The following is a 27548-nucleotide window of genomic DNA, read 5'->3' as shown; positions in this document are numbered from 1 at the left end:
AACAGTTACAGGTTTCTGTTTCACAGTCATCTGGCAGGACGGTAGTACTTCCCTGGGTGGTTGCTGTCTACCAACCTACTACAATAATTTATAATACAGTGGACCCTCGGTTATCAGCTGTTCCGGATATCGGCCAACTCAGTTATCGCCCGTTTTTTGGCCAAAATTATATTCTGGTTGGCCATCATTTCGCTTATCGGCTGTATTGGACACGTCCACCCGCCCGCCAGCCGCTCACGTTCGTGAGTCAGTCTGGCTGTGTGTCTGGGCATGTGAGAAAACTTCTGCTCATTCATCTAAACATTTCATTATAATCCATTGTTTTTTGTGGTTTTTGATTGAGTGCAACTGTGAAATAAGTAACCATGGGCCCAAATTTCCAAGTAAAGTTCCTTTGATACAGAAAATGAGAAACACGATGGAATTTAAGAAAGACGTTGTTGAAAAGTATGAGAGTGGTGTTAGAGTGCTAGAACTTGCCAAGATGTATGTAAAATCCAAATCAACAATCACTTCCATCCTGGCAAAGAAAGTAGAAATCAAGGAAGCTAATGTTGCAAAAGGGAGTTTAACAGGCAGGCAGGGAGTGTAGCAGGCAGGCAGGCAGGCAGGGAGTGTAGTGGGGAGGCAGGAAGTGTATCATGGAGAGAGGGGGTTTAGCAGGGAAGCAGGGAGTATAGCAGGGAAACAGGGAGTATGGAAGGGAGGCAGGGAGTGTAGCATGGAGGGAGGGAGTGTAGCAGGGAGGCAGGGAGTGTAGCAGGGAAACAGGGAGTGTGGAAGGGAGGCAAGGAGTGTAACAGGCAGGCAGGAAGTGTAGCAGGCAGGGAGGGAAGTAGCCGCAGAGAGGGCTTTGATACCTGAAGTCCTTATGGAGGGGGATTCCCCTTCCAAACACTAATCAGTCCTCCCTCTCTCCTCCTCCCCGTCTTCTATAAGCCAACAAGAGTCTTCAATAAAGGTATGTAATAGTGATTTAAATGTTCATTAATTTATTTTATTTAGTTCTCATTGTTTTGTGTATGTAAAACTATAATTAATCTTTAACCCTTTCAGGGTCCCCATGCCCTCTCCGAAACTTGTTCTCAGGGTCGCCAAATTTAAAAAAAAAAAAAAATTCTTATGAAAAGATAGAGAATCTTTTCGCAATCATAATGACACCAAAAGTATGAAATTTGATGGAAAACTTACAGAATTATGCTCTCGCGAAGTTAGTGGACTCGACAATGTTTACGCATCGGCGATTTTGCCCACTTTGAGCCCTATTTTTGGCCAATTCCAATGTACTAGTCGACAAAAATCATAACTATTTCGCTAGAACTCCATTTTTTCTTTCGAATGAGTACAAGAAACCACCCATTTACTGATTTCAGCTTTCCAATAAAGTGGTCAGAATTTAGCAATTTTGCCAATTTTACACAAATTTCAAAAGATGCCAGTTTCCGAATAGGGTCCAGAATAAACAAGAAAGACATTCCTGGCACTAAAATAACAAGTTCTCTGTTCGTTAGTCACATCCCCAGGCCCCTCTTATATTTCTTTGGCTTTCCACTTTGAATTTTTATTCTTACAAAAAATAGAAGATTTACTGTTATGCAGACTACTGCATTAGCGTAGAAATGGTATAAATAATATCAGCGCACTTGTGAAAGAATATTAGACTCGCCAGTTGACGTGTATTGGACGCTTGGCATGATTTGTTTACTTTTGAACTTTGGTAAAAATCGAACATTTCTTCTACTTTGAGCTCAATTTCCAGGTACTTTATATTGTAAAACCAGTCAAAATCATCTCAATTCCTGTAATATGTCTTCTATTCTATAAAATGAGACCAGGAAAACTAGAATACAACAATAAATACCATACGAAAATACAGTGTAAAGTTGCTGTTTTAATCCAAAAACACGGTCAAAGTTTTTTTTTTCTCATTACGCACTGTGTGCTGCAGGATTTTTTTTATACTGTGCACACTGACCACATATACCTATTCTTTCATATGTAGGCCTACCAGCTTTCTCTCGCTAGATTTGAGGGCGCTAAAATTTAGGCATACTAGTACGTCAAAAACCCTGGGGCGTAAGCCGTACTAGTACAGCCGAAACCCTGAAAGGGTTAAAAAATGTATTTTTTGTTAATGTTTTTGTGTGTCTGGAATGGATTAATTGCATTTACATTAATTCTTATGGGAAATATTATTTTGGTTTTAGGCCATTTTGGTTTTGGGCCAACCTTCTGGAACGGATTATGGCACCGATAACCAAGGGTCCACTGTAATAATTTATAATAATAATAATTTATAATAATAATAATTTATAATAATAATAATTTATAATAATAATAATTTATAATAATTATAAAAATATAATAAATAATCACTCTGGATCATTTTAAATGTCATACGTATTTCGTATAGGTTTGTTAGCTGACATTTAACCCGTAAACGGTCCAAACATGTACTATATACATTCTCTCCCGTAGTGCCCCAACTTTTTTGAGAGAAAAATAATCGTTTTTTTTTTTAATAGGAAAAAAGAGCATATGGTATCCAGGCATCCCTAATTACAGTATTTTAATATGGCACACAGCAAGTGCACACACCCATTCTCTCATGTCTAGGCGACTCAGGCTTATTGTGGCAATGTTGAATGTATGACAGAAAAAATGTATATATACGTTTGGGGCACTAGCGGTAAAAACGTATATACAGTGGACCCCCGCATAACGATGGCATCACATAGCGATTTTTCCGCATACCGATTACTTTTATCGCAAAATTTTTGCCGCGCATACCGATTAAAAACCCGCTTACCGATTTTCGTCCGAGACGCGTCCAATGTGCCCTCAGCCAGCCTCACATGTGCCGGCCGTCCCATTGTTTACCAGCCAGCCTCCGCGGTAACATCCAAGCATACACTCGAAATATTTCGTATTATTACAGTGTTTTCGGTGCTGTTTCTGGAAAATAAGTGACCATGGGCCCCAAGAAAGCTTCTAGTGCCAACCCTGTGGTAAAAAGGGTGAGAATTAGTATGGAAATTAAGAAAGATTTTGAAGGGTTTGGGGCTAACCCTGAGAAGCCTATGCCAGTTGTGGAATCCATTGTGCCTACTTCAAAGATTAAGGAAATGTGTGCACAGTGGGTTGAACTGCAAACCTTTATAGATGAAAATCACCCTGACACAGCTGTTGCAAGCCGTGCTGGTGACTATTTCAATGACAATGTTGTGGCCCATTTTAGACAAATCGTAAAGGAACGGGAGGTACAGAGCTCTATGGACAGATTTGTTGTGCGACAGAGGTCCAGTGACTCTCAAGCTGGTCCTAGTGGCATTAAAAGAAGAAGGGAAGTAACCCCGGAAAAGGACTTGCTACCTCAAGTCGTAATGGAAGGGGATTCCCCTTCTAAACAGTAAGAAGATAATGCTCTCCCCTCCTCCCATCCCATCAATCATCACCAGATCTTCAATAAAAGTAAGTGTCATGTAATTGTGCATGCCTTTTTCAGTTTGTGTGTATTAAAATTAACATTTCATGTGGTAAAAAAAAATTTTTTTCATACTTTTGGGCGTCTTGCACGGATTAATTTTATTTCCATTATTTCTTATGGGGAAAATTCATTTGCATAACGATTATTTCGCATAACGATGAGCCCTCTTGCACGGATTAAAATCGTTAACCGGGGGTCCACTGTATATGTTTGGGCCGTTTACGGGTTAAAGCACTCCAGAGCGATTATTTTTATTATTATTATTATTATATGATTATTACCATCAACATACCTTGTTCACTGAGTTTAATCACTTCTTAACCTGCCATGATACACCGAGAATGTAAACACATATACGAACACACCAGCTAACCTCTTTACTGTGAACTTCTTTTGTACTTCTTCCATTTTCCTCTTGTTTTTCTCTTCCAAATGCTGCTGCATTTCTAACTCTGTCTTCTACTGTGGGATGCACAATAAAGTACAAATTTATAGATGAAATATGTAGTCTTGGAGATTGCTTGATGCTGAGATGCATCATTAACCCCTTTACAATGAACTTCTTTTGTACTTCTTCCATTTTCCTGTTGTTTTTCCTCTTCCAAGAGAAAAAAACAACAGTAAATTTGTACAAATATGTAGTCTTGGAGACTGTGAAAGCTAGTATACTGAGTGGCTGTAGGAAGGAGATTGAGATGCTTGACGCTGAGACACTACGCTGCCCATTCATGACCCAAGTTCTTGTACATTATACAATAACTACTCATCAGAGAGCCCGTTGTAATTCCGAGTTGTCGGTAAACAAATAAGTTGGTAAGTGAGGAGAGGCTGTATATTGATTTCTCATCTTTCGTCAATCCTTTCAGTGTCGCAACCCCTGCTGGCAAACTTGCTCCCAGGGTCAAAGAATTAAAAAAAAAAAAATTATCTTATGAAATGATAAAAAATCTTTTTCTGAAGGTAATGAAACCAAAAGTATGAAATTTGATTGAAAATTTACGGAATTATGCTCTCACAAAGTTAGAGGTCTCGGTGATATTTATGCATAGGCAATTTTGCCCGCTTTGTTTTATTTTTGGCCAATTCTATTGTTCCAGTTGACCAAACTCGTATCTATTTCACTAGTATTCCTTCTATTTTATCGAGTGAGTTCCAGAAACTGCCCATTTACCTATTTCGGTACCCAATAAAGTCATCAGAAATTGGTAATTTGGCCGGTTTCACATAAAATTCAACATTTGCCACTTTGAAAATAGGATCCAGAATAAACAGTGTAGATACATTCCTGGCACTAAATAAACATTTCCTCTGCTCCTTAGTCACATCTCCAGGCCCCTCTTATATTAAGCTTACTTTTCATTTCAAATTTTTATTCACACAAAAAATAGAACATTTGCTTTTATGCAGACTACTGCATTATTGTAATAATTATATACATAATGTAGGTGCATTCCTAAATGCATATTAGACTGGCCAGCTGGATGCATATTGGACAAGCGACATCATTTGTGTGTATTCTGGAATATCGGCAAAAATCGAACATTTCTGCTACTTTGAGCTCAATTTCAAGCTACTTACAGTTCTGAAATTAATCAAAATCATATCTATTTCTGTAATAAATCTTCCATTCTATTAAATGAGACCAAGAAACTGAGAATACAACCACACATATGGTGTACACTTACTGCATAGACCCATTCTCTCATATCTAGGTGCCCAAATTTACCACTTACAGCTTATCCGAGTGAGCAGAACTTATGGCATCATACTACTGGACCAACACTGGCTTGAAAGCCATGATACAACAGGACTGACACTAAAAAGGTTAAGTTTAGATGTTGGATCACTTTGTTACATCACTCACTCCAGCTTCAACTTTGAACCAGTCACTCTCATGTATCTGTTCTCTTTACTTTTAAAGTTCTTGAATGGTTCACTAATCCTGCTTTATGCAATTCAGGTATATCACATGCACTACATTTTACAACTTGTTAATAATAACTACAGTAATAATAATTTTACTGTATATTGCTGATACTTGGATTTCCTTGTGAATATACCTCATGAGGATAGCTAAAGCATAAAATCCTTCAAGGAAAATTGTCATATGTACTTGTCTAACTTGTTCTTTTCATATATCTAACCTTTATAGTACACACTGTTCTTGTTTTCCTTAATTTTTCCTTTTTATGACTTGTGGTAAGCCCATTCTGAAACTGATTTCACTAAGTATATTGAGAGTGAAATGCATTACTGTACAGTATATGAATGTTTCTGTGGTCTTTGGATTAGCTCTGTCTACTCCATGATTCCCTATTTTTTGTTCAAATTGTGAAAAAATATTCTCTTTTGCATTTTTGCATTATGGAAAGATTAACACATACTGTGATTGGTTAAATTTGTTTTGTTTATCTTGAGCAAATAACACATGAAAAGAATTTTTTTTTTTTAACAAGTCGGCCGTCTCCCACCGAGGCAGGGTGACCCAAAAAGAAAGAAAATCCCCAAAAAAGAAAATACTTTCATCATCATTCAACACTTTCACCTCACTCACACATAATCACTGTTTCTGCAGAGGTGCTCAGAACACAACAGTTTAGCAGCATATACGTATAAAGATACACAACATATCCCTCCAAACTGCTAATATCCCGAAACCCCTCCTTTAGAGTGCAGGCATTGTACTTCCCATTTCCAGGACTCAAGTCCGGCTATATAAAAATAACCGGTTTCCCTGAATTCCTTCACTAAATATTACCCTGCTCACACTCCAACAGATCGTCAGATCCCAAATACCATTTGTCTCCATTCACTCCTATCGAACACGCTCATGCACGCCTGCTGGAAGTCCAAGCCCCTCGACCACAAAACCTCCCTTACCCCTTCCTTCCAACCTTTTCGAGGATGACCTCTACCCCGCCTTCCTTCTCCTACAGATTTAAATGCTCTCCATATCATTCTACTTTGATCCATTCTCTCTAAATGACCAAACCACCTCAACAACCCCTCTTCAGCCCTCTGACTAATACTTTTATTAACTCCACACCTTCTCCTAATTTCCACACTCCGAATTTTCTGCATAATATTTACACCACACATTGCCCTTAGACAGGACATCTCCACTGCCTCCAACCGCCTCCTCGATGCTGCATTTACAACCCAAGCTTCACACCCATATAAGAGTGTTGGTACTACTATACTTTCATACATTCCCTTCTTTGCCTCCATAGATAACGTTTTTTGACTCCACATATACCTCAATGCACCACTCGCCTTTTTTCCCTCATCAATTCTATGATTAACCTCATCCTTCATAAATCCATCCGCTGACACGTCAACTCCCAAGTATCTGAAAACATTCACTTCTTCCATACTCCTCCTCCCCAATTTGATATCCAATTTTTCTTTATCTAAATCATTTGATACCCTCATCACCTTACTCTTTTCTATGTTCACTTTCAACTTTCTACCTTTACACACACTCCCAGACTCATCCACTAACCTTTGCAATTCTTCTTTAGAATCTCCCATAAGCACAGTATCATCAGCAAAAAAGTAACTGTGTCAATTCCCATTTTGTATTTGATTCCATTTACAGAGTACTGTATAAAAGGAGATCTGGTTAACTTCTCACCTCTCTTTTATTTATATACTCTCATCTGTCTTTGTCTGTTGAAATCTTTCTCTTAGTATTTCACCTCTCTCTAATCCCTACTCCTATGCCATCCAGATTCCAAGCTGCTTACTGCTTCTCCCTTTCTCAGCTTAACAACTGCTTACACCTGTCTATTGATTAGATAATGTTTATAAATTTACTTAGAAGTCACAGGTCTCCTCAGATTTGACTATTTCAACTGTTTCCTGCATCAGCAGTCCATGCATGCATGTACATGCATATGTGTAATTGTGTATATATATATATATATAAATCACACATGTGCATGTGCGCACGCACGTACACACACACACACACACACACACACACACACACACACACACACACACACACACACACACACACACACACACACACACACACACACACACACACACACACGCACGCTGTGAATCGACCCCTGCAACCACATATAGGCGAGTACACACACACAGTGAGTGAGTTATAGGTATATACAGTATAGTGTATATTATTTTTTCAGCATGCTCCTGGTGTTCCCAAGGTATTAATAGGTAATCGGCTTCATTTGGCATTCAAGAGACAAGTAAGCCAGAGTCAAGCAGAACAGTATGCTGCCAAGAATCATGTGAATCTGTTTGAAGTTAGTCCTCTGTGTGACTTTAACATTGTAGAAAGCTTCACGGAGCTGTCTAGATTGGCTCTTAAACGCAATGGCATGGAACGACTGTGGAGAGCAAATAAAGGTGAGGAGGTGGTAAAGGTTTATTTTTATCCCAGGAATTTGTTGGTTTAAGTTTTCAATTGAAACTTGTATACTTGATTTTTCTTCCAAAAAAAAAAAAATTGTGTGTACTATATCAGTGTCTTTCTTAATGTATCGACAGTTTGCTATGTAAAACAAATTAAACCCTTTTAAAAGGTTTTATGATCCTTTAAAGATATGAGATTGATTATTGCATCTGGATACACACACTTTAAGCCTTGTGATTGCTGCTAGGCTATTTAACCTTTTCACTGTCAAGACCTCTACTTACAAACTTGCTCTCAGTGTCGAAAAATATTTAAAAAAAAAATTTGTTCTTACGAAAATCTTAAGAATAATTTTCTACATGTTATAAAAGAAATTTCTTTTTTTTAGCGATCAGTAGTTACTGAGATATAGAGGTGTGAAGTTGACAGAAAGTGAACCGCTTACGGGAACATTGGCAACTGCCGCTCACTCAGTATTATTATTTTTACTTTTATTCTATTTTTTCTTTTCTAATATTTTATTTTTTCAAGTAACTTTTGTGGCCTATGAGACCAATACAGTGGAACCTCAAAAATCGAACTGCTCCCAACTCGACCAATTATGTAAGTGTATTTTTGTAAGTGCTTTTATAAGTGTATTTTTGAAGGTCTGAAATGGACTAATCTAATTTACATTATTCCTGATGAGAATAAATTCGTTTGGTAGCGACACTTGAACAGCCTTCTGGACCGAAGAAAGTTCTATATTTGAGGTTCCACTGTATAATGCATAATGTATACACAGTGGTACCTCGAGTTATGACTTAATTCGTTCCAGAAGGCTGTTTGAGTGCCGATACCAAACTAATTTGTTCTCACAAAGAATAATGTAAATTAGATTAGTCTGTTTCAGACCCCCAAAAATACACTTACAAAAGCACTTAGAAAAATACACTTACATAATTGTTCGAGTTGGGAGCTATTCGAAACTCGAGGTACCACTGTATATCCACTCATATGCAACACAATAACCACACAAATATTATCATTATATTGTTTACAAAACTTGTTTACACAAACCCACTCTGTCTTCCCCACCACCCATGCTGCCTTCCCTACCAGTCATGCTGGAAATACATCACTTTGACTTTTTTTTGGGTTATCCTAGGTAATCTACACATATGCTGCTATGTATGATAATCTATATAACTGTATTCGTGTATACCTGAATAAACTTTCTTACACCCCATCTTCCCAACCACCCATGCTGTCTTCCACACCCACACCATCTTCCCCACCATCCACGCTGCCTTCCCCACCATCCACACTGCCTTCCCCACCATCCATGCTGCCTTCCCCACCATCCACACTGCCTTCCCCACCATCCACGCTGCCTTCCCCACCACCCACGCTGCCTTCCCCACCACCCACGCTGCCTTTCCCACCACCCACTCTCCCTTTCCCACCACCCATGTTGCCTTCCTCACCACCCACACTAGAAATAAGTCACTTTGACTTGTTTGGGTTATCTTAAGTAATCTACACATGCTGCTGTGTATAATAATCTGTGTAACTATTTGTTTATACCTGAATAAACTTACACGCTGTCTTCCCTGCCCACACCATCTTCCCCACCATCCACGCTGCCTTCCCTACCACCCACGCTGTCTTCCCTTTTCACTGTCTGTATCTGGTATCCTGGGCATTGCTTTCGGTCACAAACTCCTCAAAACCATGAAATTCATCTTCACTGACACTTCCTTCTGTGTTAGGACTATCACTTGGGAAGAGAAGAGTCCCAGATTCACTGGGGAGTGAGGTGTTCCTTATTGCTAGGCATCGTGAACAAGGCGTACTGAATTGGCATTCCCACAATGCACTGCAGCCTCCCAGATTATTTTCATACTGCACACACAGACCCATTCTCTCACATGTAGACCTACCAGTTTTCTGAAGCTTCTAGAATTTTGGCATGGTATTACGGGACCGACACTGGCTTGCAAGCCATAATATTATGGGACCGACAGTGAAAGGGCTAATGGTTACTTGTATGTGTTTTTTTTTTTTCCCCCAGGCCATTAGTATATGCAATACACTTTCTGTGGGCATGGAGAGTTTTTAATTTTTATTCATATTGTCTCTCATTCCTGGTTGTTGTAAGACCAGGCCTGCGGGTCACCTGTAATGTAACTGGACATTTTCTTATAGTTGATAGCAGTCATCCTGCTGTTTCCCAAAATACAGTCACATGCAATGAGTCCAGTACATGTACGTGTATCTATCACTCCTTCTGCATGTCTTCCCTTCATTTGAATAAGTCTTCCTACTAATTAGCTCTGTCATTAGAATCTTCCATTGTCCTTTTAGCTATTGACAATTTTTAACACTTCATCAGAGTATTGCTGAGAAAGAGCAGGAGGATAACATTTTCATTATCACATTTCATACTTTATAAGACTAGGTTCATATTGTCTATGGGGACTGGATAGAATATAAGCTTGAGAGGCAAACTGCAGGCAGTTTGTGGCTTATTCATCATGGTCAGACACCATGGCAATGAAGGGTTTTTCATCCAAGAAGCAACTTTTCTCCACTTCCTTGGATCAAACCCGAATGCCTTTTATTCCCCAGGCACTATGGTTTCACCTCTACAGGTTGGGCTCTGCCCTATTGATGTAATAATAATAAGAATGTGTGGCCTGGGATTAAAAGATAATGAATCTAATACAAAGCAGGAGTTGTCACAGTTGCTTTTTGCTGATGATACAACTCCTTCATTGCAAAGGTTGATTAATAAATTTGGAAGGGCATGTAAAAGAAAAATTAAAAATGAGCATAGCAAAGAGCAAGGTAATGAGAGTAAAAAAAAAGTAACTAAGGCAATGAGGATTGGATGTTAGATTGGAGGGAGGGAGTGTGGAGGAAGCAAATGTATTGAGACATTCAGGGGTGGATTTATTGGCAGGTGGGTCTATGAAAAATGAGGTGTACCACAGATTTGAAGTCTCTGTGGAGACAGAACCTTATCCATGAAGGCAAAAAAGGGAATGTATCAGAGTATAGTGGTAGTAACACTCTTATGTGGGCATGAGGATTAGGTTTTAAACACTGCAGTGAGGTAAAGGTTGGAGGCAGTGGATACATATTAAAGGGTAATGTGGGTTGTGAATGTGGTGTTATGCAAAGATTTCACAGCTTGGAGATTAAAAGAAGGTGTGGGGTTACTAAGAGTATTATTCAAAGGGCAGAGGAGAGGTTGTTGAGGTGGTTTGGACATATAGAGAAGATGGAGCAAAATAGAAAGACTAAGAGGGCATATAAATCTGGGTTAGAGGCAAGATGGATAGGGGTCCTCCCAGGAAAGGTTGGAAGGAAGGGCTAAGGGAGGCTTCGAGTAATAGGGACTTGGATATCCAACAGGCTTGTGTTATATTTATGAGGAAATTCAAGGAAACTGGTAAGTTAGACATGAACCTGGAGGTGGTGCCTGCACTCTGAAGGAGGGGTGGAGATGTTACAGTTTAGAAAGTTATCCAAGATATGACGTTGGCATGCTTCGGGCAAGACAGTGATTGAATGAATGATGGCAGAAGAGTTTCTCCTTTTTTTTGGGTCCTCCTGCATTGGTGGGAGACTGCTATTGTGTTAAAAAAATATTGAAAACCTAATAAAAATAATAATGTCCAAGGGGCTTGGACATAACACTAAGCAGGTGAGAGTTTATTTGATAGGAGTGACAAATGATTTTTGGGACTTGACATGCTGTTGGAGTATGAGCAAGGTAATATTTTGTGAAGGGATTTAGGGAAACCAGCTAGCTGGAATTTGAGTCCTGGAGGTGGGAAGTGCAGTGCCTGTACTCTAAAGGCAGAGTTCGGGATATTTCTGTTTGTAGGGACATCTGAATTGTCGTATCTGGGGTCACACTGCCTTTGTGGGAGACAGCCAACATGTTAAAAAAAAAAAAACTGTAGTGGCAACAGCAACTTTGTTGAGATGGTTTATTTATTCAGAAAAAAATGAACCATAATACATTGAAATCTCGGCTTACAAACTTAATCCGTTCCGTGGACTTGTTCGTATCCTGATTTGTTCGTATGCTGGGCCAATTTTCCTTGAATGAATAAAATATGTCATTATGTGGACAGCAGAGGGAGGAGGATTGTGGTCGAACATTCTAGCTATGAAAATGTCAGAGGTGTTATAAGAGAAAACAGAGTTTGTGAGGCTAACTGAATAACAAAAAAAGGCACAATACGTTGACTGGAACGATACACTACTACTACCTTCCACCTCCACTACTGCCACCACCACCACCACCACCACCACCACCACCACCACCACCACCACCACTACTACTACTACCACCACCACCTGCCTATATATACCCATCCTGCTCTCCTTTTCGTTAGTGTGACTTTGTAAATGGTCCAAGTCGGACTGAAATGTCGTCGTAGGCTCCTCTCTTCTGTGGGCAGGTTATTGGTGTAGGCTAACTGAATTAGATCTGGTGTACACACGACATTTACATATCTTGGAGAAGAAATGCAGAGCGGCATATCCTGTCAGGAGTTCACACTTTTCTGAAGGACTGCTATGTACAATTTTTATGTTTATCTTGCTACACTATGTGTGTCCTGTGAGCTGTTTCTCCGTCAACCATGTCAACAATTATTGTAATGCCCTTTGCTGGTGCTATAGCCTTTATACACTCCTGCTTTAGTATTGCACATATAGTAGATTATTATTATTATTATTAGTATTTTATTATTGTAATCATGGGGAAGTGCTAAACCCATAGGTACATATAGTAGAGGGGCTATGTTTGTACTGCGGAACCTCAAAAATCGAACTTAATCCGTTCCAGGAGCAATATTTCCCATAAGCAATATTCCCGAAGCAATATTTCCCATAAGAAATAATGGAAATACAATTAATCCGTTCCAGAAACCCAAAAATATTCACACAAAAAATACATTTTGTAGAGATTAATTACAGTTTTACATACAACAAATACTATAGTTTTTAATTATGTATAGTAATACATATAAAATAACATTTTTACTTACCTATATTGAAGATTGGTGATGGCATCTGGAAGATAGGAAGGAGGTGAGAGGGAGTTGGGGTTAGTGTTTGGAAGGAGAATCCCCCTCCATGAGGACTTCAGGTAAAGCCCTCTCTGGAGTTACTTCCCTTCTCTGTCTTTTAATGCTACTAGGACCAGCTTGAGAGTCACTGGACCTCTGTCTCGCAAAATAACTGTCCACAGTCCTCTGTTTCTGGCGTCTCTCTAACATTTCCCTAAAATGGGACATGGTTCTGTCACTGAACTTGTTGCAAAGATGGCTTGTTTCAGCTTGCTCAGGGTGGTACTTCTTCACAAACATTTGGACATCATTCCACTTGGCACAAATCTCCTTAATCTTTGAAGAAGGCACCTCATCCACTCCCTATATTAACACCTTTCGCAGCATCAGCTTCCTTGATTTGTTCTTTCTTTGACAGGATAAAACCGATGGCCGACTTGTTTTTCCCATACATCCTGGCAAGCTCAACAAGTCTCACACCTCTCTCATACTTCTGTATTATTTCCTTCTTCACATCTATGGTGTTTCTCACTTTCTTTACCACAGGGGTACCACTAGCAAGTTTTTTTTGGGCCCATGGCAGCTTATTTCATAGTCCCACAAGCACTAAACACAACGAAATAATCGTAAAATGCATGAATGAGAGCGCAGGTTAGTGTTCACTCAAGCATAAACAAAGCTAGACTACTCACGGCGCCTGCGCGGGGACGCAGACAGAGTGGGCGGCAGACAGGTCCCATACCTGGTGGTCCGAAAATTGGGGCGCGTTCGATAATAGGGACACAGTTTGTCCGAAAAAATGGTCCTATTTTCGAAACGTGTGATATGTGATACGCTCAATTTTTGAGGTTCCACTCTACTCAACTCGCCAAGTCCTCAACCCTTGTACCTAGTCTGTGCTTATTAATCATTTCTTGCTTTAATTCCATGAAAATCATCCTCTTTTTCTTCTCGGCACTGTCCTTTGCACTTGCTTCCTTAGGACCCATGATTAGAAGAAAGAAAATTGGCGAATTAACTGCACGAAACATAAGGAAATCGCAAGAATTCCTTGAACTGCGAGGGTAGCTCCATAACCACATGTGCACTGGTGAGCATTGTGGTGGTGCTGTCTAACTAAATTATACACAGTACCTACATAGTATTATTATTATAATTATTATTATTGTATTATTACTTCTTTTTTTTTAACAAGTCGGCCATCTCCCACTGAGGCAGGGTGACCCAAAAAGAAAAAAAATCCCCAAAAAGAAAATACTTTCATCATCATTCAACACTTTCACCTCACTAACACATTATAACTCTTTTTGCAGAGGTGCTCAGAACACAACAGTTTAGAAGCATATACGTATAAAGATACATATCCCTCCAAACCACCAATATCCCAAACCTCTCCTTTAAAATGCAGGCATTGTACTTCCCATTTCCAGGACTCGAGTCTGGCTATATAAAAATAAATGGTTTCCCTGAATCCCTTCACTAAATATTATGGACCTGGAGCACAGATTCAATTCCCTAGATAAAGAGCCCCTCACCACGTTACTACTACTACTACTACTACTATTACTACTACTACTACTACTACTACTACTACTACTACTACTACTACTACTACTACTACTACTACTACTACTACTACTACTACTACTACTACTACTACTACTACTACTACTACTACTACTACTACTACTACTACTACTACTACTACTACTACTACTACTACTACTACTACTACTATTACTACTACTACTACTACTACTTTCTTCTAATGATACAGTATGATAGTAATAATAATAATTCTAGGTAGTAGGTTGGTAGACAGCAACCGTCCAGGGAGGTACTACCGTCCTGCCAAGTGTGTAAAACGAAAGCCTGTAATTGTTTTACATGATGGTAGGATTGCTGGTGTCCTTTTTTCTGTTTCATAAACATGCAAGATTTCAGGTACGTCTTGATACTTCAACATACACTTAGGTCACACTGCATATACATGTACAAGCATATATATGCATACCCCTCTGGGTTTTCTTCTATTTTCTTTCTAGTTCTTGTTTACTTCCTCTTATCTCCATGGGGAAGTGGAACAGAATTCTTCCTCCATAAGCCATGCGTGTTGTAAGAGGCGACTAAAATGCTGGGAGCAAGGGGCTAGTAACCTCTTCTCCTGGATATATTACTAAATGTAAATGGAGAAACTCGTTTTTCCTTTTGGGCCACCCCGCCTCAGTGGGATATGGCCGGTGTGTTGAAAGAAGAAAGAAGTAATAATATTAATAATAACAGTAAGGAGAAACTTCAAAAGGCTGTCAGTAGTTGGCGCCACCATCAGCAAAACATTGGTAACCACTGCTAGTACACTTTTCACCTGTCTAGAGTTAAGTAGTCTATTAGTATATTAGGTTAAGTCTGCCCGAAATACCTCAGCTTGATAGTGGCTTTCTTTGCTCCAATCATATTATATGTAAGCACATATTGTAACCTTTGCAAAGAAATAACTATTTTATTTATTAACTTATTTAAGGAACCTCCCTCGAGGGGGTAAGTTCGCAACTTGAAATTTCCTTCGTATCCAGAAGCAAAAAATTGACCGAACGATGGTTCGTATCCTGAAAAATTCGCATGGTGGGGCATTCGTAAGCCGAGGTTCCACTGTAGCTTGTTTAAGAGAGAGTATAAATGTTGAGTGGATGGACAGTGGTGTCCAAGGAAGAAATATATAGAAGGTTCAGTATATAGAACTTGGGACCTGAATATTCAGCAGTGAGTGGAGGAGAGTGGTCTTAGATTCGTTGTGGTGTTGGATTTAGAAAACTGTCTAGCGTTACTTGAGTAATGGAATTGGCTGCACTTAGAAATTTGGGTGGAGATTTTGCAGTTATGAGAATCAGCATTGCATCTTAGTTTGTACCACAATGGAAAGGCTGTGTCTTCTTCCTTGGAGCCCTTATGGGAAATGAATGTGTGGCACGATTAATCTGTGTTCCTTTTAAGCTGCACACCTGTGTGGATGTGCCATGCAGGTGTACAGTGCAGTCTCAGTGATTGGCAACATTGAATCTGTGACTTGTTTGTATTTCATTGACTGGTATGTTTTTTTATAATTATTTGTTGCTGTACATTAGTCATTCTTCTTTGCCTATGGGCTATGGTTACTACACACATGGCATTTATGCTTCATATTCAGTTATTACTGATAGCCCACATGTGTATATTGCTTCCACACTTGTGTAAATATTGTTTTCATCTGCATATGACTGGAAAAAAATGAGGAAACACTGCTTGTAATGATTATCTGTTTTAAGTAGCAGTTTACTCGAGTCAGACATAAACCTAGTGTCTCAAGAGTCTCTCAGCCCACACTATTTCTTCTTCACTCTCAACCATTTCATATCAGGCAGGTATCACAGTCGGTTCAGACAAAGTGAGCTTTCAAAGTCAGCATTTTTGTCTTGTAGTTTTGATAATTTTCTTACATCTGCAAGTGTTCAATGTATAACCTAGAGATAAAAACAAAAAGGTTTCTGGTAACACACTGTAACAACCACGACCATGAGTAGAAGTCCTCAGGTTGTTCTTCAACTCTGTATATCCTTGGTTAGGCCTCAGTTAGACTATGCTGCTCAGTTCTGGTCACCGTATTACAGAATGGATATATGTAAATGCTCTGGAAAACGTACAGAGGAGGATGACAAAGATGATCCCATGTATCAGAAATCTTCCCTATGAGGATAGACTGAGGGCCCTGAATCTGCACTCTCTCAAAAGGCGTAGAATTAGGGGGGATATGATCGAGGTGTATAAATGGAAAACAGGAATAAATGAAGGGGATGTAAATGGCGTGCTGAAAATTTCCAGCCAAGACAGGACTCGCAACAGTGGTTTCAAGTTGGAAAAATTCAGATTCAGGAAGGATATAGGAAAGCACTGGTTTGGTAATAGAGTTGTGGACAAGTGGAACAAGCTCCCGAGTACAGTTATTCAGGCTAAAACGTTGTGTAGTTTTAAAAATAGGTTGGATAAATACATGAGTGGGTGTGGGTGGGTATAAGTTGGACCTGACTAGCTTGTGCTGCTGGATCTGGCGCCATGCTCCTTCCTTGAGTGGAGGTGACCAGACTGGGTGGGTCATTGGGCTAATCCGGGGAGGGTGGGTCATTGGGTTAATCTGGGGGGAGGGGGGGGGCATGGACCTGCTCCGCATGGGTCAGTAGGCCTGTTGCAGTGTTCATTCTTTCTTATGTTCTTATGAGTACTGATCTCTTCATTAATATTTCTCAAGATTCTTAGTGCAATTCAGTACATTACCTTCAAGGGAAGTGTCTTGATGCTGAAGGACTTTTGATCCAAGGCATTGGAGCTACCCATTTTCTTCTTGGATCACGCCTGATTATCTCCTGTTCTCTAGGCACTGCATGACCCATAAGGGTTTAGTGCTTCCCTTGGATTGTAATATTAATACAGTACATTCATTGTTTAAACAATTTCTTTTAATCCTGCAGTGCTAACGCTGCAAGAATTATGCAGTCGTGCCATTGTAGCAACAACTACTGTGTATGGGATTGAACATCTGCCACTTCCACAGCCTATCAAGTCACATCTCAAAAGTTATACTATTCACAACCACACCACCCGACTCAGACAGGTTAGTAGAATGTTTGACTTGTAGGGTCATGTAAGTGGCTCATACAGGTGGAAATTGTTAATGATTGATTTTATTGGTCTTTCCATATGGTAGTGTGCTAAAATGTTGCCTTGCATGTCTTGCGTTTAGAGACTGGTGGTAAACTTGTATATGCAGTAAATCGGCAAAAATCTATCTGAACATAATGAAAGCAATATCAATCATTGATTTTAATTAAAAGTCAGTAAATTAAAACTGATTTTGCATATGTTTAGTAGGAGTGGGCTAAAATTAATTATGTGTACATTATGAAACAATGTCAGTTTTGATTCAGTTTTGTATTTTCAAAGTGTTTATGAAAATAAAATTATAGTACATTGTTCATTATTTTATTTTGAATATTTTTGCTGTTGCAAATGAGAGTACATAGCCCTGTCAGTATTTAAAGATTATTATTATTATTTATAACACCGGCCATTTCCCACTAAGTAAGGGCTGACTCAAAAAATCACATTTTTCTCTTTACATTTAGTAATTTCCTAGGTAGTAGGCTGGTAGACAGCAACCGCCTAGGGAGGTACTACTGTCCTGCCAAGTGAGTGTAAAATGAAAGCCTGTAATTGTTTTACATGATGGTAGGATTGCTGGCGTCCTTTTTTCTGTCTCATGAACATGCAAGATTTCAGGTACGTCTTGCTACTTCTACTTACACTTAGGTCACACTACACATACATGTACAAGCATATATATACACACCCCTCTGGGTTTTCTTCTATTTTCTTTCTAGCCATTTGTGAGTTTGGAGGAAGTTCGTGAGGCAGTAGGTAAAATGAAAGGGGGTAAGGCAGCTGGGATTGATGGGATAAAGATAGAAATGTTAAAAGCAGATGGCGATATAGTTTTGGAGTGGTTGGTGCTATTATTTAATAAATGTATGGAAGAGGGTAAGGTACCTAGGGATTGGCAGAGAGCATGCATAGTTCCTTTGTATAAAGGCAAAGGGGACAAAAGAGAGTTCAAAAATTATTGGGGGAGAAGTCTGTTGAGTATACCTGGTAAAGTGTATGGTAGAGTTATTATTGAAAGAATTAAGAGTAAGACGGAGAATAGGATAGCAGATGAACAAGGAGGCTTTAGGAAAGGTAGGGGGTGTGTAGACCAGGTGTTTACAGTGAAACATATAAGTGAACAGTATTTAGATAAGGCTAAAGAGGTTTTTGTGGCATTTATGGATTTAGAAAGGGCATATGACAGGATGGATAGGGGGGCAATGTGACAGATGTTGCAGGTGTATGGTAGGTTACTGAAAGCAGTGAAGAGTTTTTACGAGGATAGTGAGGCTCAGGTTAGAGTATGTAGGAAAGAGGGAGATTATTTCCCAGTAAAAATAGGCCTTAGACAAGGATGTGTGATGTCACCGTGTTTGTTTATTATATTTATGGATGGGGTTGTAAGAGAAGTAAATGCGAGGGTCTTGGCAAGAGGCGTGGAGTTAAAAGATAAAGAATCACACATAAAGTGGGAGTTGTCACAGTTGCTCTTTGCTGATGACACTGTGCTCTTGGGAGATTTTGAAGAGAAGTTGCAGAGGTTGGTGGATGAATTTGGTAGGGTATGCAAAAGAAGAAAATTAAAAGTGAATACAGGAAAGAGTAAGGTTATGAGGATAACAAAAAGATTAGGTGATGAAAGATTGGATATCAGATTGGAGGGAGAGAGTATGGAGGAGGTGAATGTATTCAGATATTTGGGAGTGGACGTGTCAGCGGATGGGTCTATGAAAGATGAGGTGAATCATAGAATTGGTGAGGGGAAAAGGGTGAGCGGTGCACTTAGGAGTCTGTGGAGATAAAGAACTTTGTCCTTGGAGGCAAAGAGGGGAATGTATGAGAGTATAGTTTTACCAACGCTCTTATATGGGTGTGAAGCATGGGTGATGAATGTTGCAGCGAGGAGAAGGCTGGAGGCAGTGGAGATGTCAAGTCTGAGAGCAATGTGTGGTGTGAATATAATGCAGAGAATTCGTAGTTTGGAAGTTAGGAGGAGGTGCGGGATTACCAAAACTGTTGTCCAGAGGGCTGAGGAAGGGTTGTTGAGGTGGTTCGGACATGGAGAGAGAATGGAGCAAAACAGAATGATTTCAAGGGTGTATCAGTCTGTAGTGGAAGGAAGGCGGGGTAGGGGTCAGCCTAGGAAAGGTTGGAGAGAGGGGGTAAAGGAGGTTTTGTGTGCGAGGGGCTTGGACTTCCAGCGGGCATACATGAGCGTGTTTGATAGGAGTGAATGGAGACAAATGGTTTTTAATACTTGACGTGCTGTTGGAGTGTGAGCAAAGTAACATTTATGAAGGGATTCAGGGAATCCGGCAGGCCGGACTTGAGTCCTGGAGATGGGAAGTACAGTGCCTGCACTCTGAGGGAGGGGTGTTAATGTTGCAGTTTAAAAACTGTAGTGTAAAGCACCCTTCTGGCAAGACAGTGATGGAGTAAATGATGGTGAAAGTTTTCCTTTTTTGGGCCACCCTGCCTTGGTGGGAATCGGCCAGTATGTTAATATAAAAAATAATAATAATTCTTACTCTTATTTCCTCTTATCTCCATGGGGAAGTGTAACAGAATTCTTCCTCTGTAAGCCATGCGTGTCATAAGAGGCGACTAAAATGCTGGGAGCAAGGGGCTAGTAACCCTTTCTCCTGTATATATTACTAAATGTGAAAGGAGAAACTTACATTTTTCCTTTTGGGCCACCCCGCCTCTGTGTGATACGGCTGGTGTGTTGAAAGAAGAATACATGCAAGGTTTCAGGTATGTCTTGCTGCTTCTATTTATGCTTAGGTCACAAAATGCATAAGTGTACAGGCATATATATAGACACCCCTCTGGGCTATCTTCTATTTTCTAGTGGTTCATGGTTTATTTCCACTTATCTTCATAGGGAAGTGGAACAAAATTCTTCCTCCATAAGTCATGCATGTCATTGGAGGCAGCTAAAATTCTGGGAGTAAGGGGCAAGTAACCCCTTCTCCTGTGTATATATTACTCAATTTAAAAAGAGAAACTTTCATTTTTCTTTTTGCTCTACCCTGCCTTGCTGGGATACAGCTCATTGCTCCCGGCATTTTAGTTGACTTTTACAAGACGCGTGGTTTACGGAGGAAAGATTCTTATTCCACTTCCCCATGGATATGAAAGGAAAAGGAACAAGAATTAAGATAAAATCAAAGAAAACTCAGATGAGTGTGTGTATACATAAACATGTACATGCATGTGTAGTGTGACCTAAGTGTAAGTAGAAGTAGCAAGACGTACCTGAAATCTTGCATGTTTACGAGACAAAAAAAAAGACACCAGCAATTCTACCATCACGTAAAACGAATACAGGCTTCTGTTTTACACTCACTTGGCAGTACAGTAGTATCTCCCTGGGTGGTTGCTGTCTACCAACCTACTACCTTTTTGGGTTTTTTCTTTCTTTTTGGGTTACCCTGCCTCGGTGAGAAACGGCCAACGTGTTAAAAAAAAAATCATTGTTGTCTTACAGAAGTTTCATATTAGGGTGTGCATGAGAACAGAGTAATCTTTTCCAGTAAAATATGGCATTAGGCAGGAGTTTGTGATGTCACCATGATTGCCTAATGTATTTATATATCTGGAGATTAAACAATTGAATGCTTAAGTGATGGGGAGATAGGTGCAGGCTTGAAAGGTATCGAATCTTATGTAAAAGAGGTTTCACAGTTTTTTTGCTGATGGCACAGTGCTTTTGGAAGATTCAAAAAAGTTGCAGAGGTTAGGTGTAGTAGTTTGGGATGGTGTGTAAACAAAGGAATCTGAGAATAAAACATAAGTGTGAGGTGATCAGAATAAGAAGTTTAAGCAATGAAAGACTGAATGTCAGGCTGGAGGGAGGAGTATGGATGAAGTGAATGTATTCAGATACTGTATTCGGGAGTGGATGTCTATAAAAGATAAGCTGAATTGTAGACTGAAGGAAGGTAGCTGGAGTGTTGAGGGGTGTGGAAAAAATTAATTAATCCATAGTGTAGGTGTAAGGCATGGCCTGACACCCAGAAAGATTTTGTGTGTGCATGTGTGTGTGTGTGTGTGTGTGTGTGTGTGTGTGTGTGTGTGTGTGTGTGTGTGTGTGTGTGTGTGTGTGTGTGTGTGTGTGTGTGTGTGTGTGTGTGTAAGTGTGTGTGTAAGTGTGTGTGTAAGTGTGTGTAAGTAAGAGTGTAAGTGTAACATGTTGGCTGTTTCCCACCGAGGCAGGGTGAACCAAAAGAAAGAAAAACCCAAAAAGACAGAAAAAACTTTCATTATTATTCAACACTTTCACCATCACTCATACATAATCACTGTCTTTGCAGAGGCACTGAGGTACAACAGTTTAGATAGTCACTGATCTGCCAATATCCCAAACCCCTTCTCTAAAGTGCAGGCATTGTACTTCCCATTTCCAGGACTCAAGTCTGGCTAACTGGTTTCTCTGTTGTTGTTGTTAAAGATTCGCCGGTATTCTCCCGGCCCGGGCCCTTCCAAGTGGTGGCCCGGCACTGGCTTCCTGTCTAGAGAGTGTCTGAGACCCAAGTCTCCCATGGGAGGAGGCACAACTACTCCCCTCATCTTGTGAGCTGCAAACTTGGGCTCTGGCACCAACCCTGCCCTAGAAGGGCAGGGCATGGTGTCGATCATGCTAGCGCTGTGCTCTCCTGTGTGGAGTGTCGTGTGTTGGTGTTCATTTTCATTCATTCATTCATGTTGATGATCCGGTACTTCCGGCCCAGGTCTTCTCCAGATGGTGACCCGACAGTGGCCCCCCGGGTGGGGGGTGACGTCGTCTTCTATCTTGCGCTGACTTCCCCGAAGAGAAGCGCAGTCGGGCAGAGGCAGCAGTTACAGGGTCGATTGGAGCCACACCCCAGCTTTAGCGGACAGCAAAGTGCTGGGGAAACTTATCTTCATGGTGAATGGTCATGGGTAGTCGTGCTAGAGGAGGGTACTGTCTTCAAGGTCCCCATTCTGAAGCATCCTGAAATTCCTCTTTGAGGTGTACTCGACTTCCACAAGGTGTTGGGTGTTGGCAGTGAGTAGTCTGGTCATGTCTGCAGTGGTGTATGTAACAGTTTGGTCGTAGGTATACTTGACTGTTCAGTCCTGGAGGTGCTGATGGATTTCTGAAGACAGCATTCTGTTCTTATACTGCTTGGTTGTGTAGAAGTGTACACCCTTCAGGCATCGGACTTGTGGTGCAGCAGTGTCAGTGTCAGTGGCACCGTGAGGTGCATCCGCAGTTTCTTGTGTTTTTGCTTTCTTGGCTGGTGGCTGAACTGGTGAAGGCGAGATTTCCGACTGGTCAGTTGCTCTAGCAATGGATGCAAGCGGTAGTGGACTCTCATTGGTGGGGTTTGCCGACATCTCAGTGGTCTCTGATTGGTCCATCTCTGTGTCTAGTGGAGGTTGTGACAGCGGTGGAGCAGCGGTGATGCTGGTAATATTTGCAGTAGATTATAGGATCTCAGTGATGCAGGGAATGTGAGGCCAGACATATTATTTAGTTTGAAAAGTTCATTGATGGTGGTGTTGAAGGAACCAGGCTCAGCTGCATTCTGTACATGAGCATTAATAATGCAATAAAGAATCTTGGTGGAGTCGGCAGTAGGTGCTGGCAGGGAAGTGGTGGGAGCAGCTTGTGTGGCTTGTAGTATCTTGGTAGTGTCTGCTTGAAGCTTGGCAATAGCAGAATATGTGGTTGCTTGTGGGTTGGGTTTCTTTTGTTGTTGTTGTTTTTTCTTGAGTATGTCTCTTCTGGTAGGGCACCTGGCAGCAAGAGTATGGTGGTCATTCTTGCAGTTCAAGCATTTAGGTGGTGAAGCAGTAGTGCAATTCTTGAAGTCATGACCCTCACGGCCACAGGTGGAGCAGAACTTCTTGTCCTTGATAGGACAATCATTTGTGGTGTGTAAGTATGAGTAACAATTATAGCACTGTGAGATATGTTGGAATTTCTCTGCTTCGATGAAGGCTGGGTTGATGTGGAAGTAGTGAATAGCCAGGCCCGCAGCGAGAGCTCTGGCTGCCATGTTGATGTCACTGAAGGTCACCTTCAGTATGGATGAAGCATTGGGTATTTTAGTAATGAAGTCCACCTTGGCCCATGGGTTCTTTGCTTCGATAGATGACTTGATTTCTTCAGTGGCCTGTACAGTGATAAGGTTGTCGAGTCGCTTGAGGAACACAGTTCTCCTGGCCCTCAGTGCTGGGGAAGTCAAGACAAGAAATCCCTGGTCTCATAGAGTGGTAGCAGCAGTAGTGGTAAGTAGTTTCTCAGCCTCTGTGTCGTCTGTACAGACGACAACAAAGGCCTTCTTGAGTGATAAAATCGCATTACATTTGACTTGCAGCCTGCCACTAACGACAGCTGCAAGTGCTAGTTTGGACGACTCATTGGTTGTGCCATTTCCAGGACTCAAGTCCGGCTATATAAAAATAACCGGTTTCCCTGAATCCCTTCACAAAATATTACCCTGCTTACACTCCAACAGCTCGTCAGGTCCCAAAAGCCATTCATCTCCATTCACTCCTATATAACATGCTCACGCATGCTTGCTGGAAATCCAAGCCTCTCGCCCACAAAACCTCCTTTACCCCCTCCCTCCAACCAAGATGTATGACATATAATTCAGGTAGCATCATTTAACCCTTAAACGGTCCAAACAGATCGACGTTCAAATCCGTAGTGCTCCAAACGTAGATCTACTTTTTTTACATATTTTCGAACATAACAAAAAAACAAATGTAGATAAGTTTTTTACACATTTTCAAATGAAAAAAAAAGATGATCTACATTTTTTTTACATGCTTTCAAATGTTGAAAAAACGTATATACAGTGGACCCCCGGTTTACGATATTATTTCATTCCAGAAGTATGTTCAGGTGCCAGTACTGACCGAATTTGTTCCCATAAGGAATATTGTGAATTAGATTAGTCCATTTCAGACCCCCAAACATACACATACAAACGCACTTACATAAATACACTTACATAATTGGTCGCATTGGGAGCTGATCGTAAACCGGGGGTCCACTGTATACGTTTGGACCATTTAAGGGTTAAAAAGAAGGTGGAGTAAGATATGTTGATAAGAAGGGCATATAAATCTTGAGTGGATGTAAAGTGGTGTAAGGAACGTCCCAGAAATGGTTGAAAAAGGTGTGAAGTTTTTTTGAATTCAAGTCTTGAGCATCAAGAAATGAAGTGTGAGCATGTTAGATCAGAGTAAGTACAGACAAGTGAACTTTGGGATTTGATGTAGTGAAGGATGGGTTTAGATGTTATGGCTGTCTATCAGTTGAATTAGGATGTTAATGCACTAATGGAAAGACAGCCAGAGAACAAGTGGTGGTAAATGTATTTTCCTTCCTTGGTAGGAAACTGCTGATGTGTATCTAGTTCATATTTTTTATAAGTACTGAAAAGTATTAAAATATATATACAGTAATAATTTTTTCTTTTGTTCAGGGGATTCCATTAACAGATAAACACAAAAAGAAGCACCTGATGATCCCAGGGGACACTACAACATCTTGTGTCAACACTTCAACGTGCACTATTTGCTAGTCACCTTCACCACCTATGATTTACCATCAACTGCTGCCAGCCCTTGCAAACATGTAGGAATCACTGTCAAGTGCTGTTAATTCACAGTAGTCTATAAAAATCTTGTCTTTGCAAACTTATTCTATTCTGTAGATGGATACTATATACATTTAATTGGTCATCTTTCTCTAGTGATGTGTAAAAAAAATACCGTAAGTTGTGGTAATAATTCTTAAAAAAGTATTTCCACTGTTTTTAATCTTTAGTGCACAAGTAAGTGCTACAGCATAAAACAGATAATTACACATTGTGTTCATTTCACTAGAGTACTTTGAAAATATTATATGTAATGTATATTTTTAGTTGAAGTTTTGAATGTATTTTGATTTTGATGGATACCACTTTATTATGATGCTCAGAATGGTTTTGTTTGGCAAAAGATAGAATCATTCACATGAATTGTGTAACATATTTATATTATAATTTTATAAACTTTATTTTGCATAATATGAAATTCATGCAGTATTAATTTAAGTGCAGAATCGACTTTTCACCATCCTCCAATGTTGTGAATGAAGTTGCCGAGTTGGTGCTTGTATCAGCTAGTAAAATAACTTCCATCATTCTGAATGTGTTATGTAAATGTGTTTACACATTTTAGTTCTGCTGTTGAGAATGAGATATAATTGATGAAAAGGAAGAAGTTTTGTGGAGAAATTGACTAATAATGCAATAGTTTTGTGAGAAAACTGTTTTTTGACAGCATACTAATGAGAAATCAGTGATATGGACAGCTCACTAAAGTGTTGTTGGATTAACTGGGTGGTGTAAAATAATTACACTTGTGATATGAGAGTGGAAATTGAATTGCAATATGTCTTTTGATGGTGAAGAATATTTCTTCAGGTTTGGGCAAATCTGTGTTGGGCAACTAATATTTAATTTATATTCACTGTTTATAGTCTTTAAAAAAAAAAATTGGGTTTTACTCATAAGAGCTCTTAAAAAAATATTTGTTTTAGAATTTGCTATAAATTCTGTCTTGTGATTGTCTAGATGTAAGAATTTTCAGAAAAATGAGAAAATTTGTATATATAATATATATAATTCACACATGCAATGATAAAAATCACTTGACCAACTAAGTGCTTTAAGCACAATGATAATTGCCTCAATACTTACAGCAGCCCTGATATTATAGTAGCTTGAGTTAAATTTAGATTATTACCTCGTGAGTTCATGGAGGTTATACAGTACTAGGGGGATGTTGGAGATAATCAGGTATGAGTCAAGGCACTGGAGGCACCTTCCATTTGAAGGTTAAATTGAGAGATTAATGCATTAGGAAATTGAAAAAAATCTATCCAGTGGTAATTATTTATCAAGCTTGTTAACAATATCAACAAGAAATGTAAATTAGATTTATTTGGCACCACTATAAAATATTGTGGTTGCCAAAATTATCGTTTAGTATATTAGGGATACTAAACCCTCCTATACCTGCTACCAAAAATGTTTTATTCACATTCAGAATATTCTGTTTTTTTTTACTTGAAGCTTATTGAAATCAGGAAAAATACTTAAATTAATCAAATATTATTTAATAGAAAGTGTTTGTTAATTTCTCATTGGTAATGTAGATGTTTGTAAGAAGGCAGCTGTTGATGTGATTTGGTAAACTTAGTCATCCTATTTTGACCGTCTTCTCAGTTGAAATAGGTTAAAAACAAGTTTGTCTATCTTTTTTAGTTTTTTATTGAGAATTGTAAATACTGTACATTGCATTTCTTATGGCAATATAGCAGTTCCTTTTTTTTTATAACACTCCTAAAACTTAAGACTCATATTTGATGTAATTTTGAAGTGTCAGTGTAGCATCATGATGACATGAGGAAAAATGTATTATTTTTATATATGTGGGGAAGTACTCAGCCCATATGGGTCATGGGGAAGGGTAGGTAAACAGGTTTGATCCAGGAAAGGGGAGGCTAGCTCTAATTCCTTTGATCAAGAACCCATCACTAACAAAGGGAGGGGGGGAAGGTATGGACACTATTCAAATCATTGTTCATTTTAAGTATCTCATTAAAAGAACAATGATTAATTAAAATGTTAAAATATTTTTTGTGCAGTGCTAGTCATGGTAATGTGTGTCATACTTTTTAAGCCAAACTTGTAGACTTGGCTTATTTAGCAATTATCGTTTTGTCAGACATGCAAATAATTTATTTTGCTATAGCAGGCTTGTATGTGTGTTAGAATGAGGTGAAAGGAGGCTAGTGGTGTTTATAGCTGTTAGAATGGGAGCACGGCAACCTTTGTGAAGGGATTCAGAGAAACCAGTTAGCCAGACTTGAATTCTAGAGGTGGGAAGTACACTGCTGGTT

At 39.6% G+C, this 27548-nt stretch overlaps 1 protein-coding gene across 1 annotated transcript in view; it reads left to right on the top strand.

Annotated features, from left to right (window-relative positions):
* Rab40 (RAS oncogene family member Rab40) overlaps positions 1–25703 on the top strand; it is a 53314-nt gene extending 27611 nt beyond the window's left edge. The window contains exons 3-5 of the mRNA XM_053773553.2: positions 7645–7867; positions 17443–17585; positions 25084–25703. Coding sequence (XP_053629528.1) covers positions 7645–7867; positions 17443–17585; positions 25084–25182 — 465 coding nt within the window. The 3' untranslated portion in view covers positions 25183–25703. The remainder of the gene's footprint in view (positions 1–7644; positions 7868–17442; positions 17586–25083) is intronic.
* Positions 25704–27548: the final 1845 nt, after the last annotated feature.

Source organism: Cherax quadricarinatus, chromosome 12 (genome assembly GCF_038502225.1).
Source record: "Cherax quadricarinatus isolate ZL_2023a chromosome 12, ASM3850222v1, whole genome shotgun sequence".
Classification (NCBI taxonomy): Eukaryota; Metazoa; Arthropoda; class Malacostraca; order Decapoda; family Parastacidae; genus Cherax; species Cherax quadricarinatus.
Note: the sequence above shows the minus strand (reverse complement) of the source record. Positions and strands in the feature narration are given on the sequence as shown.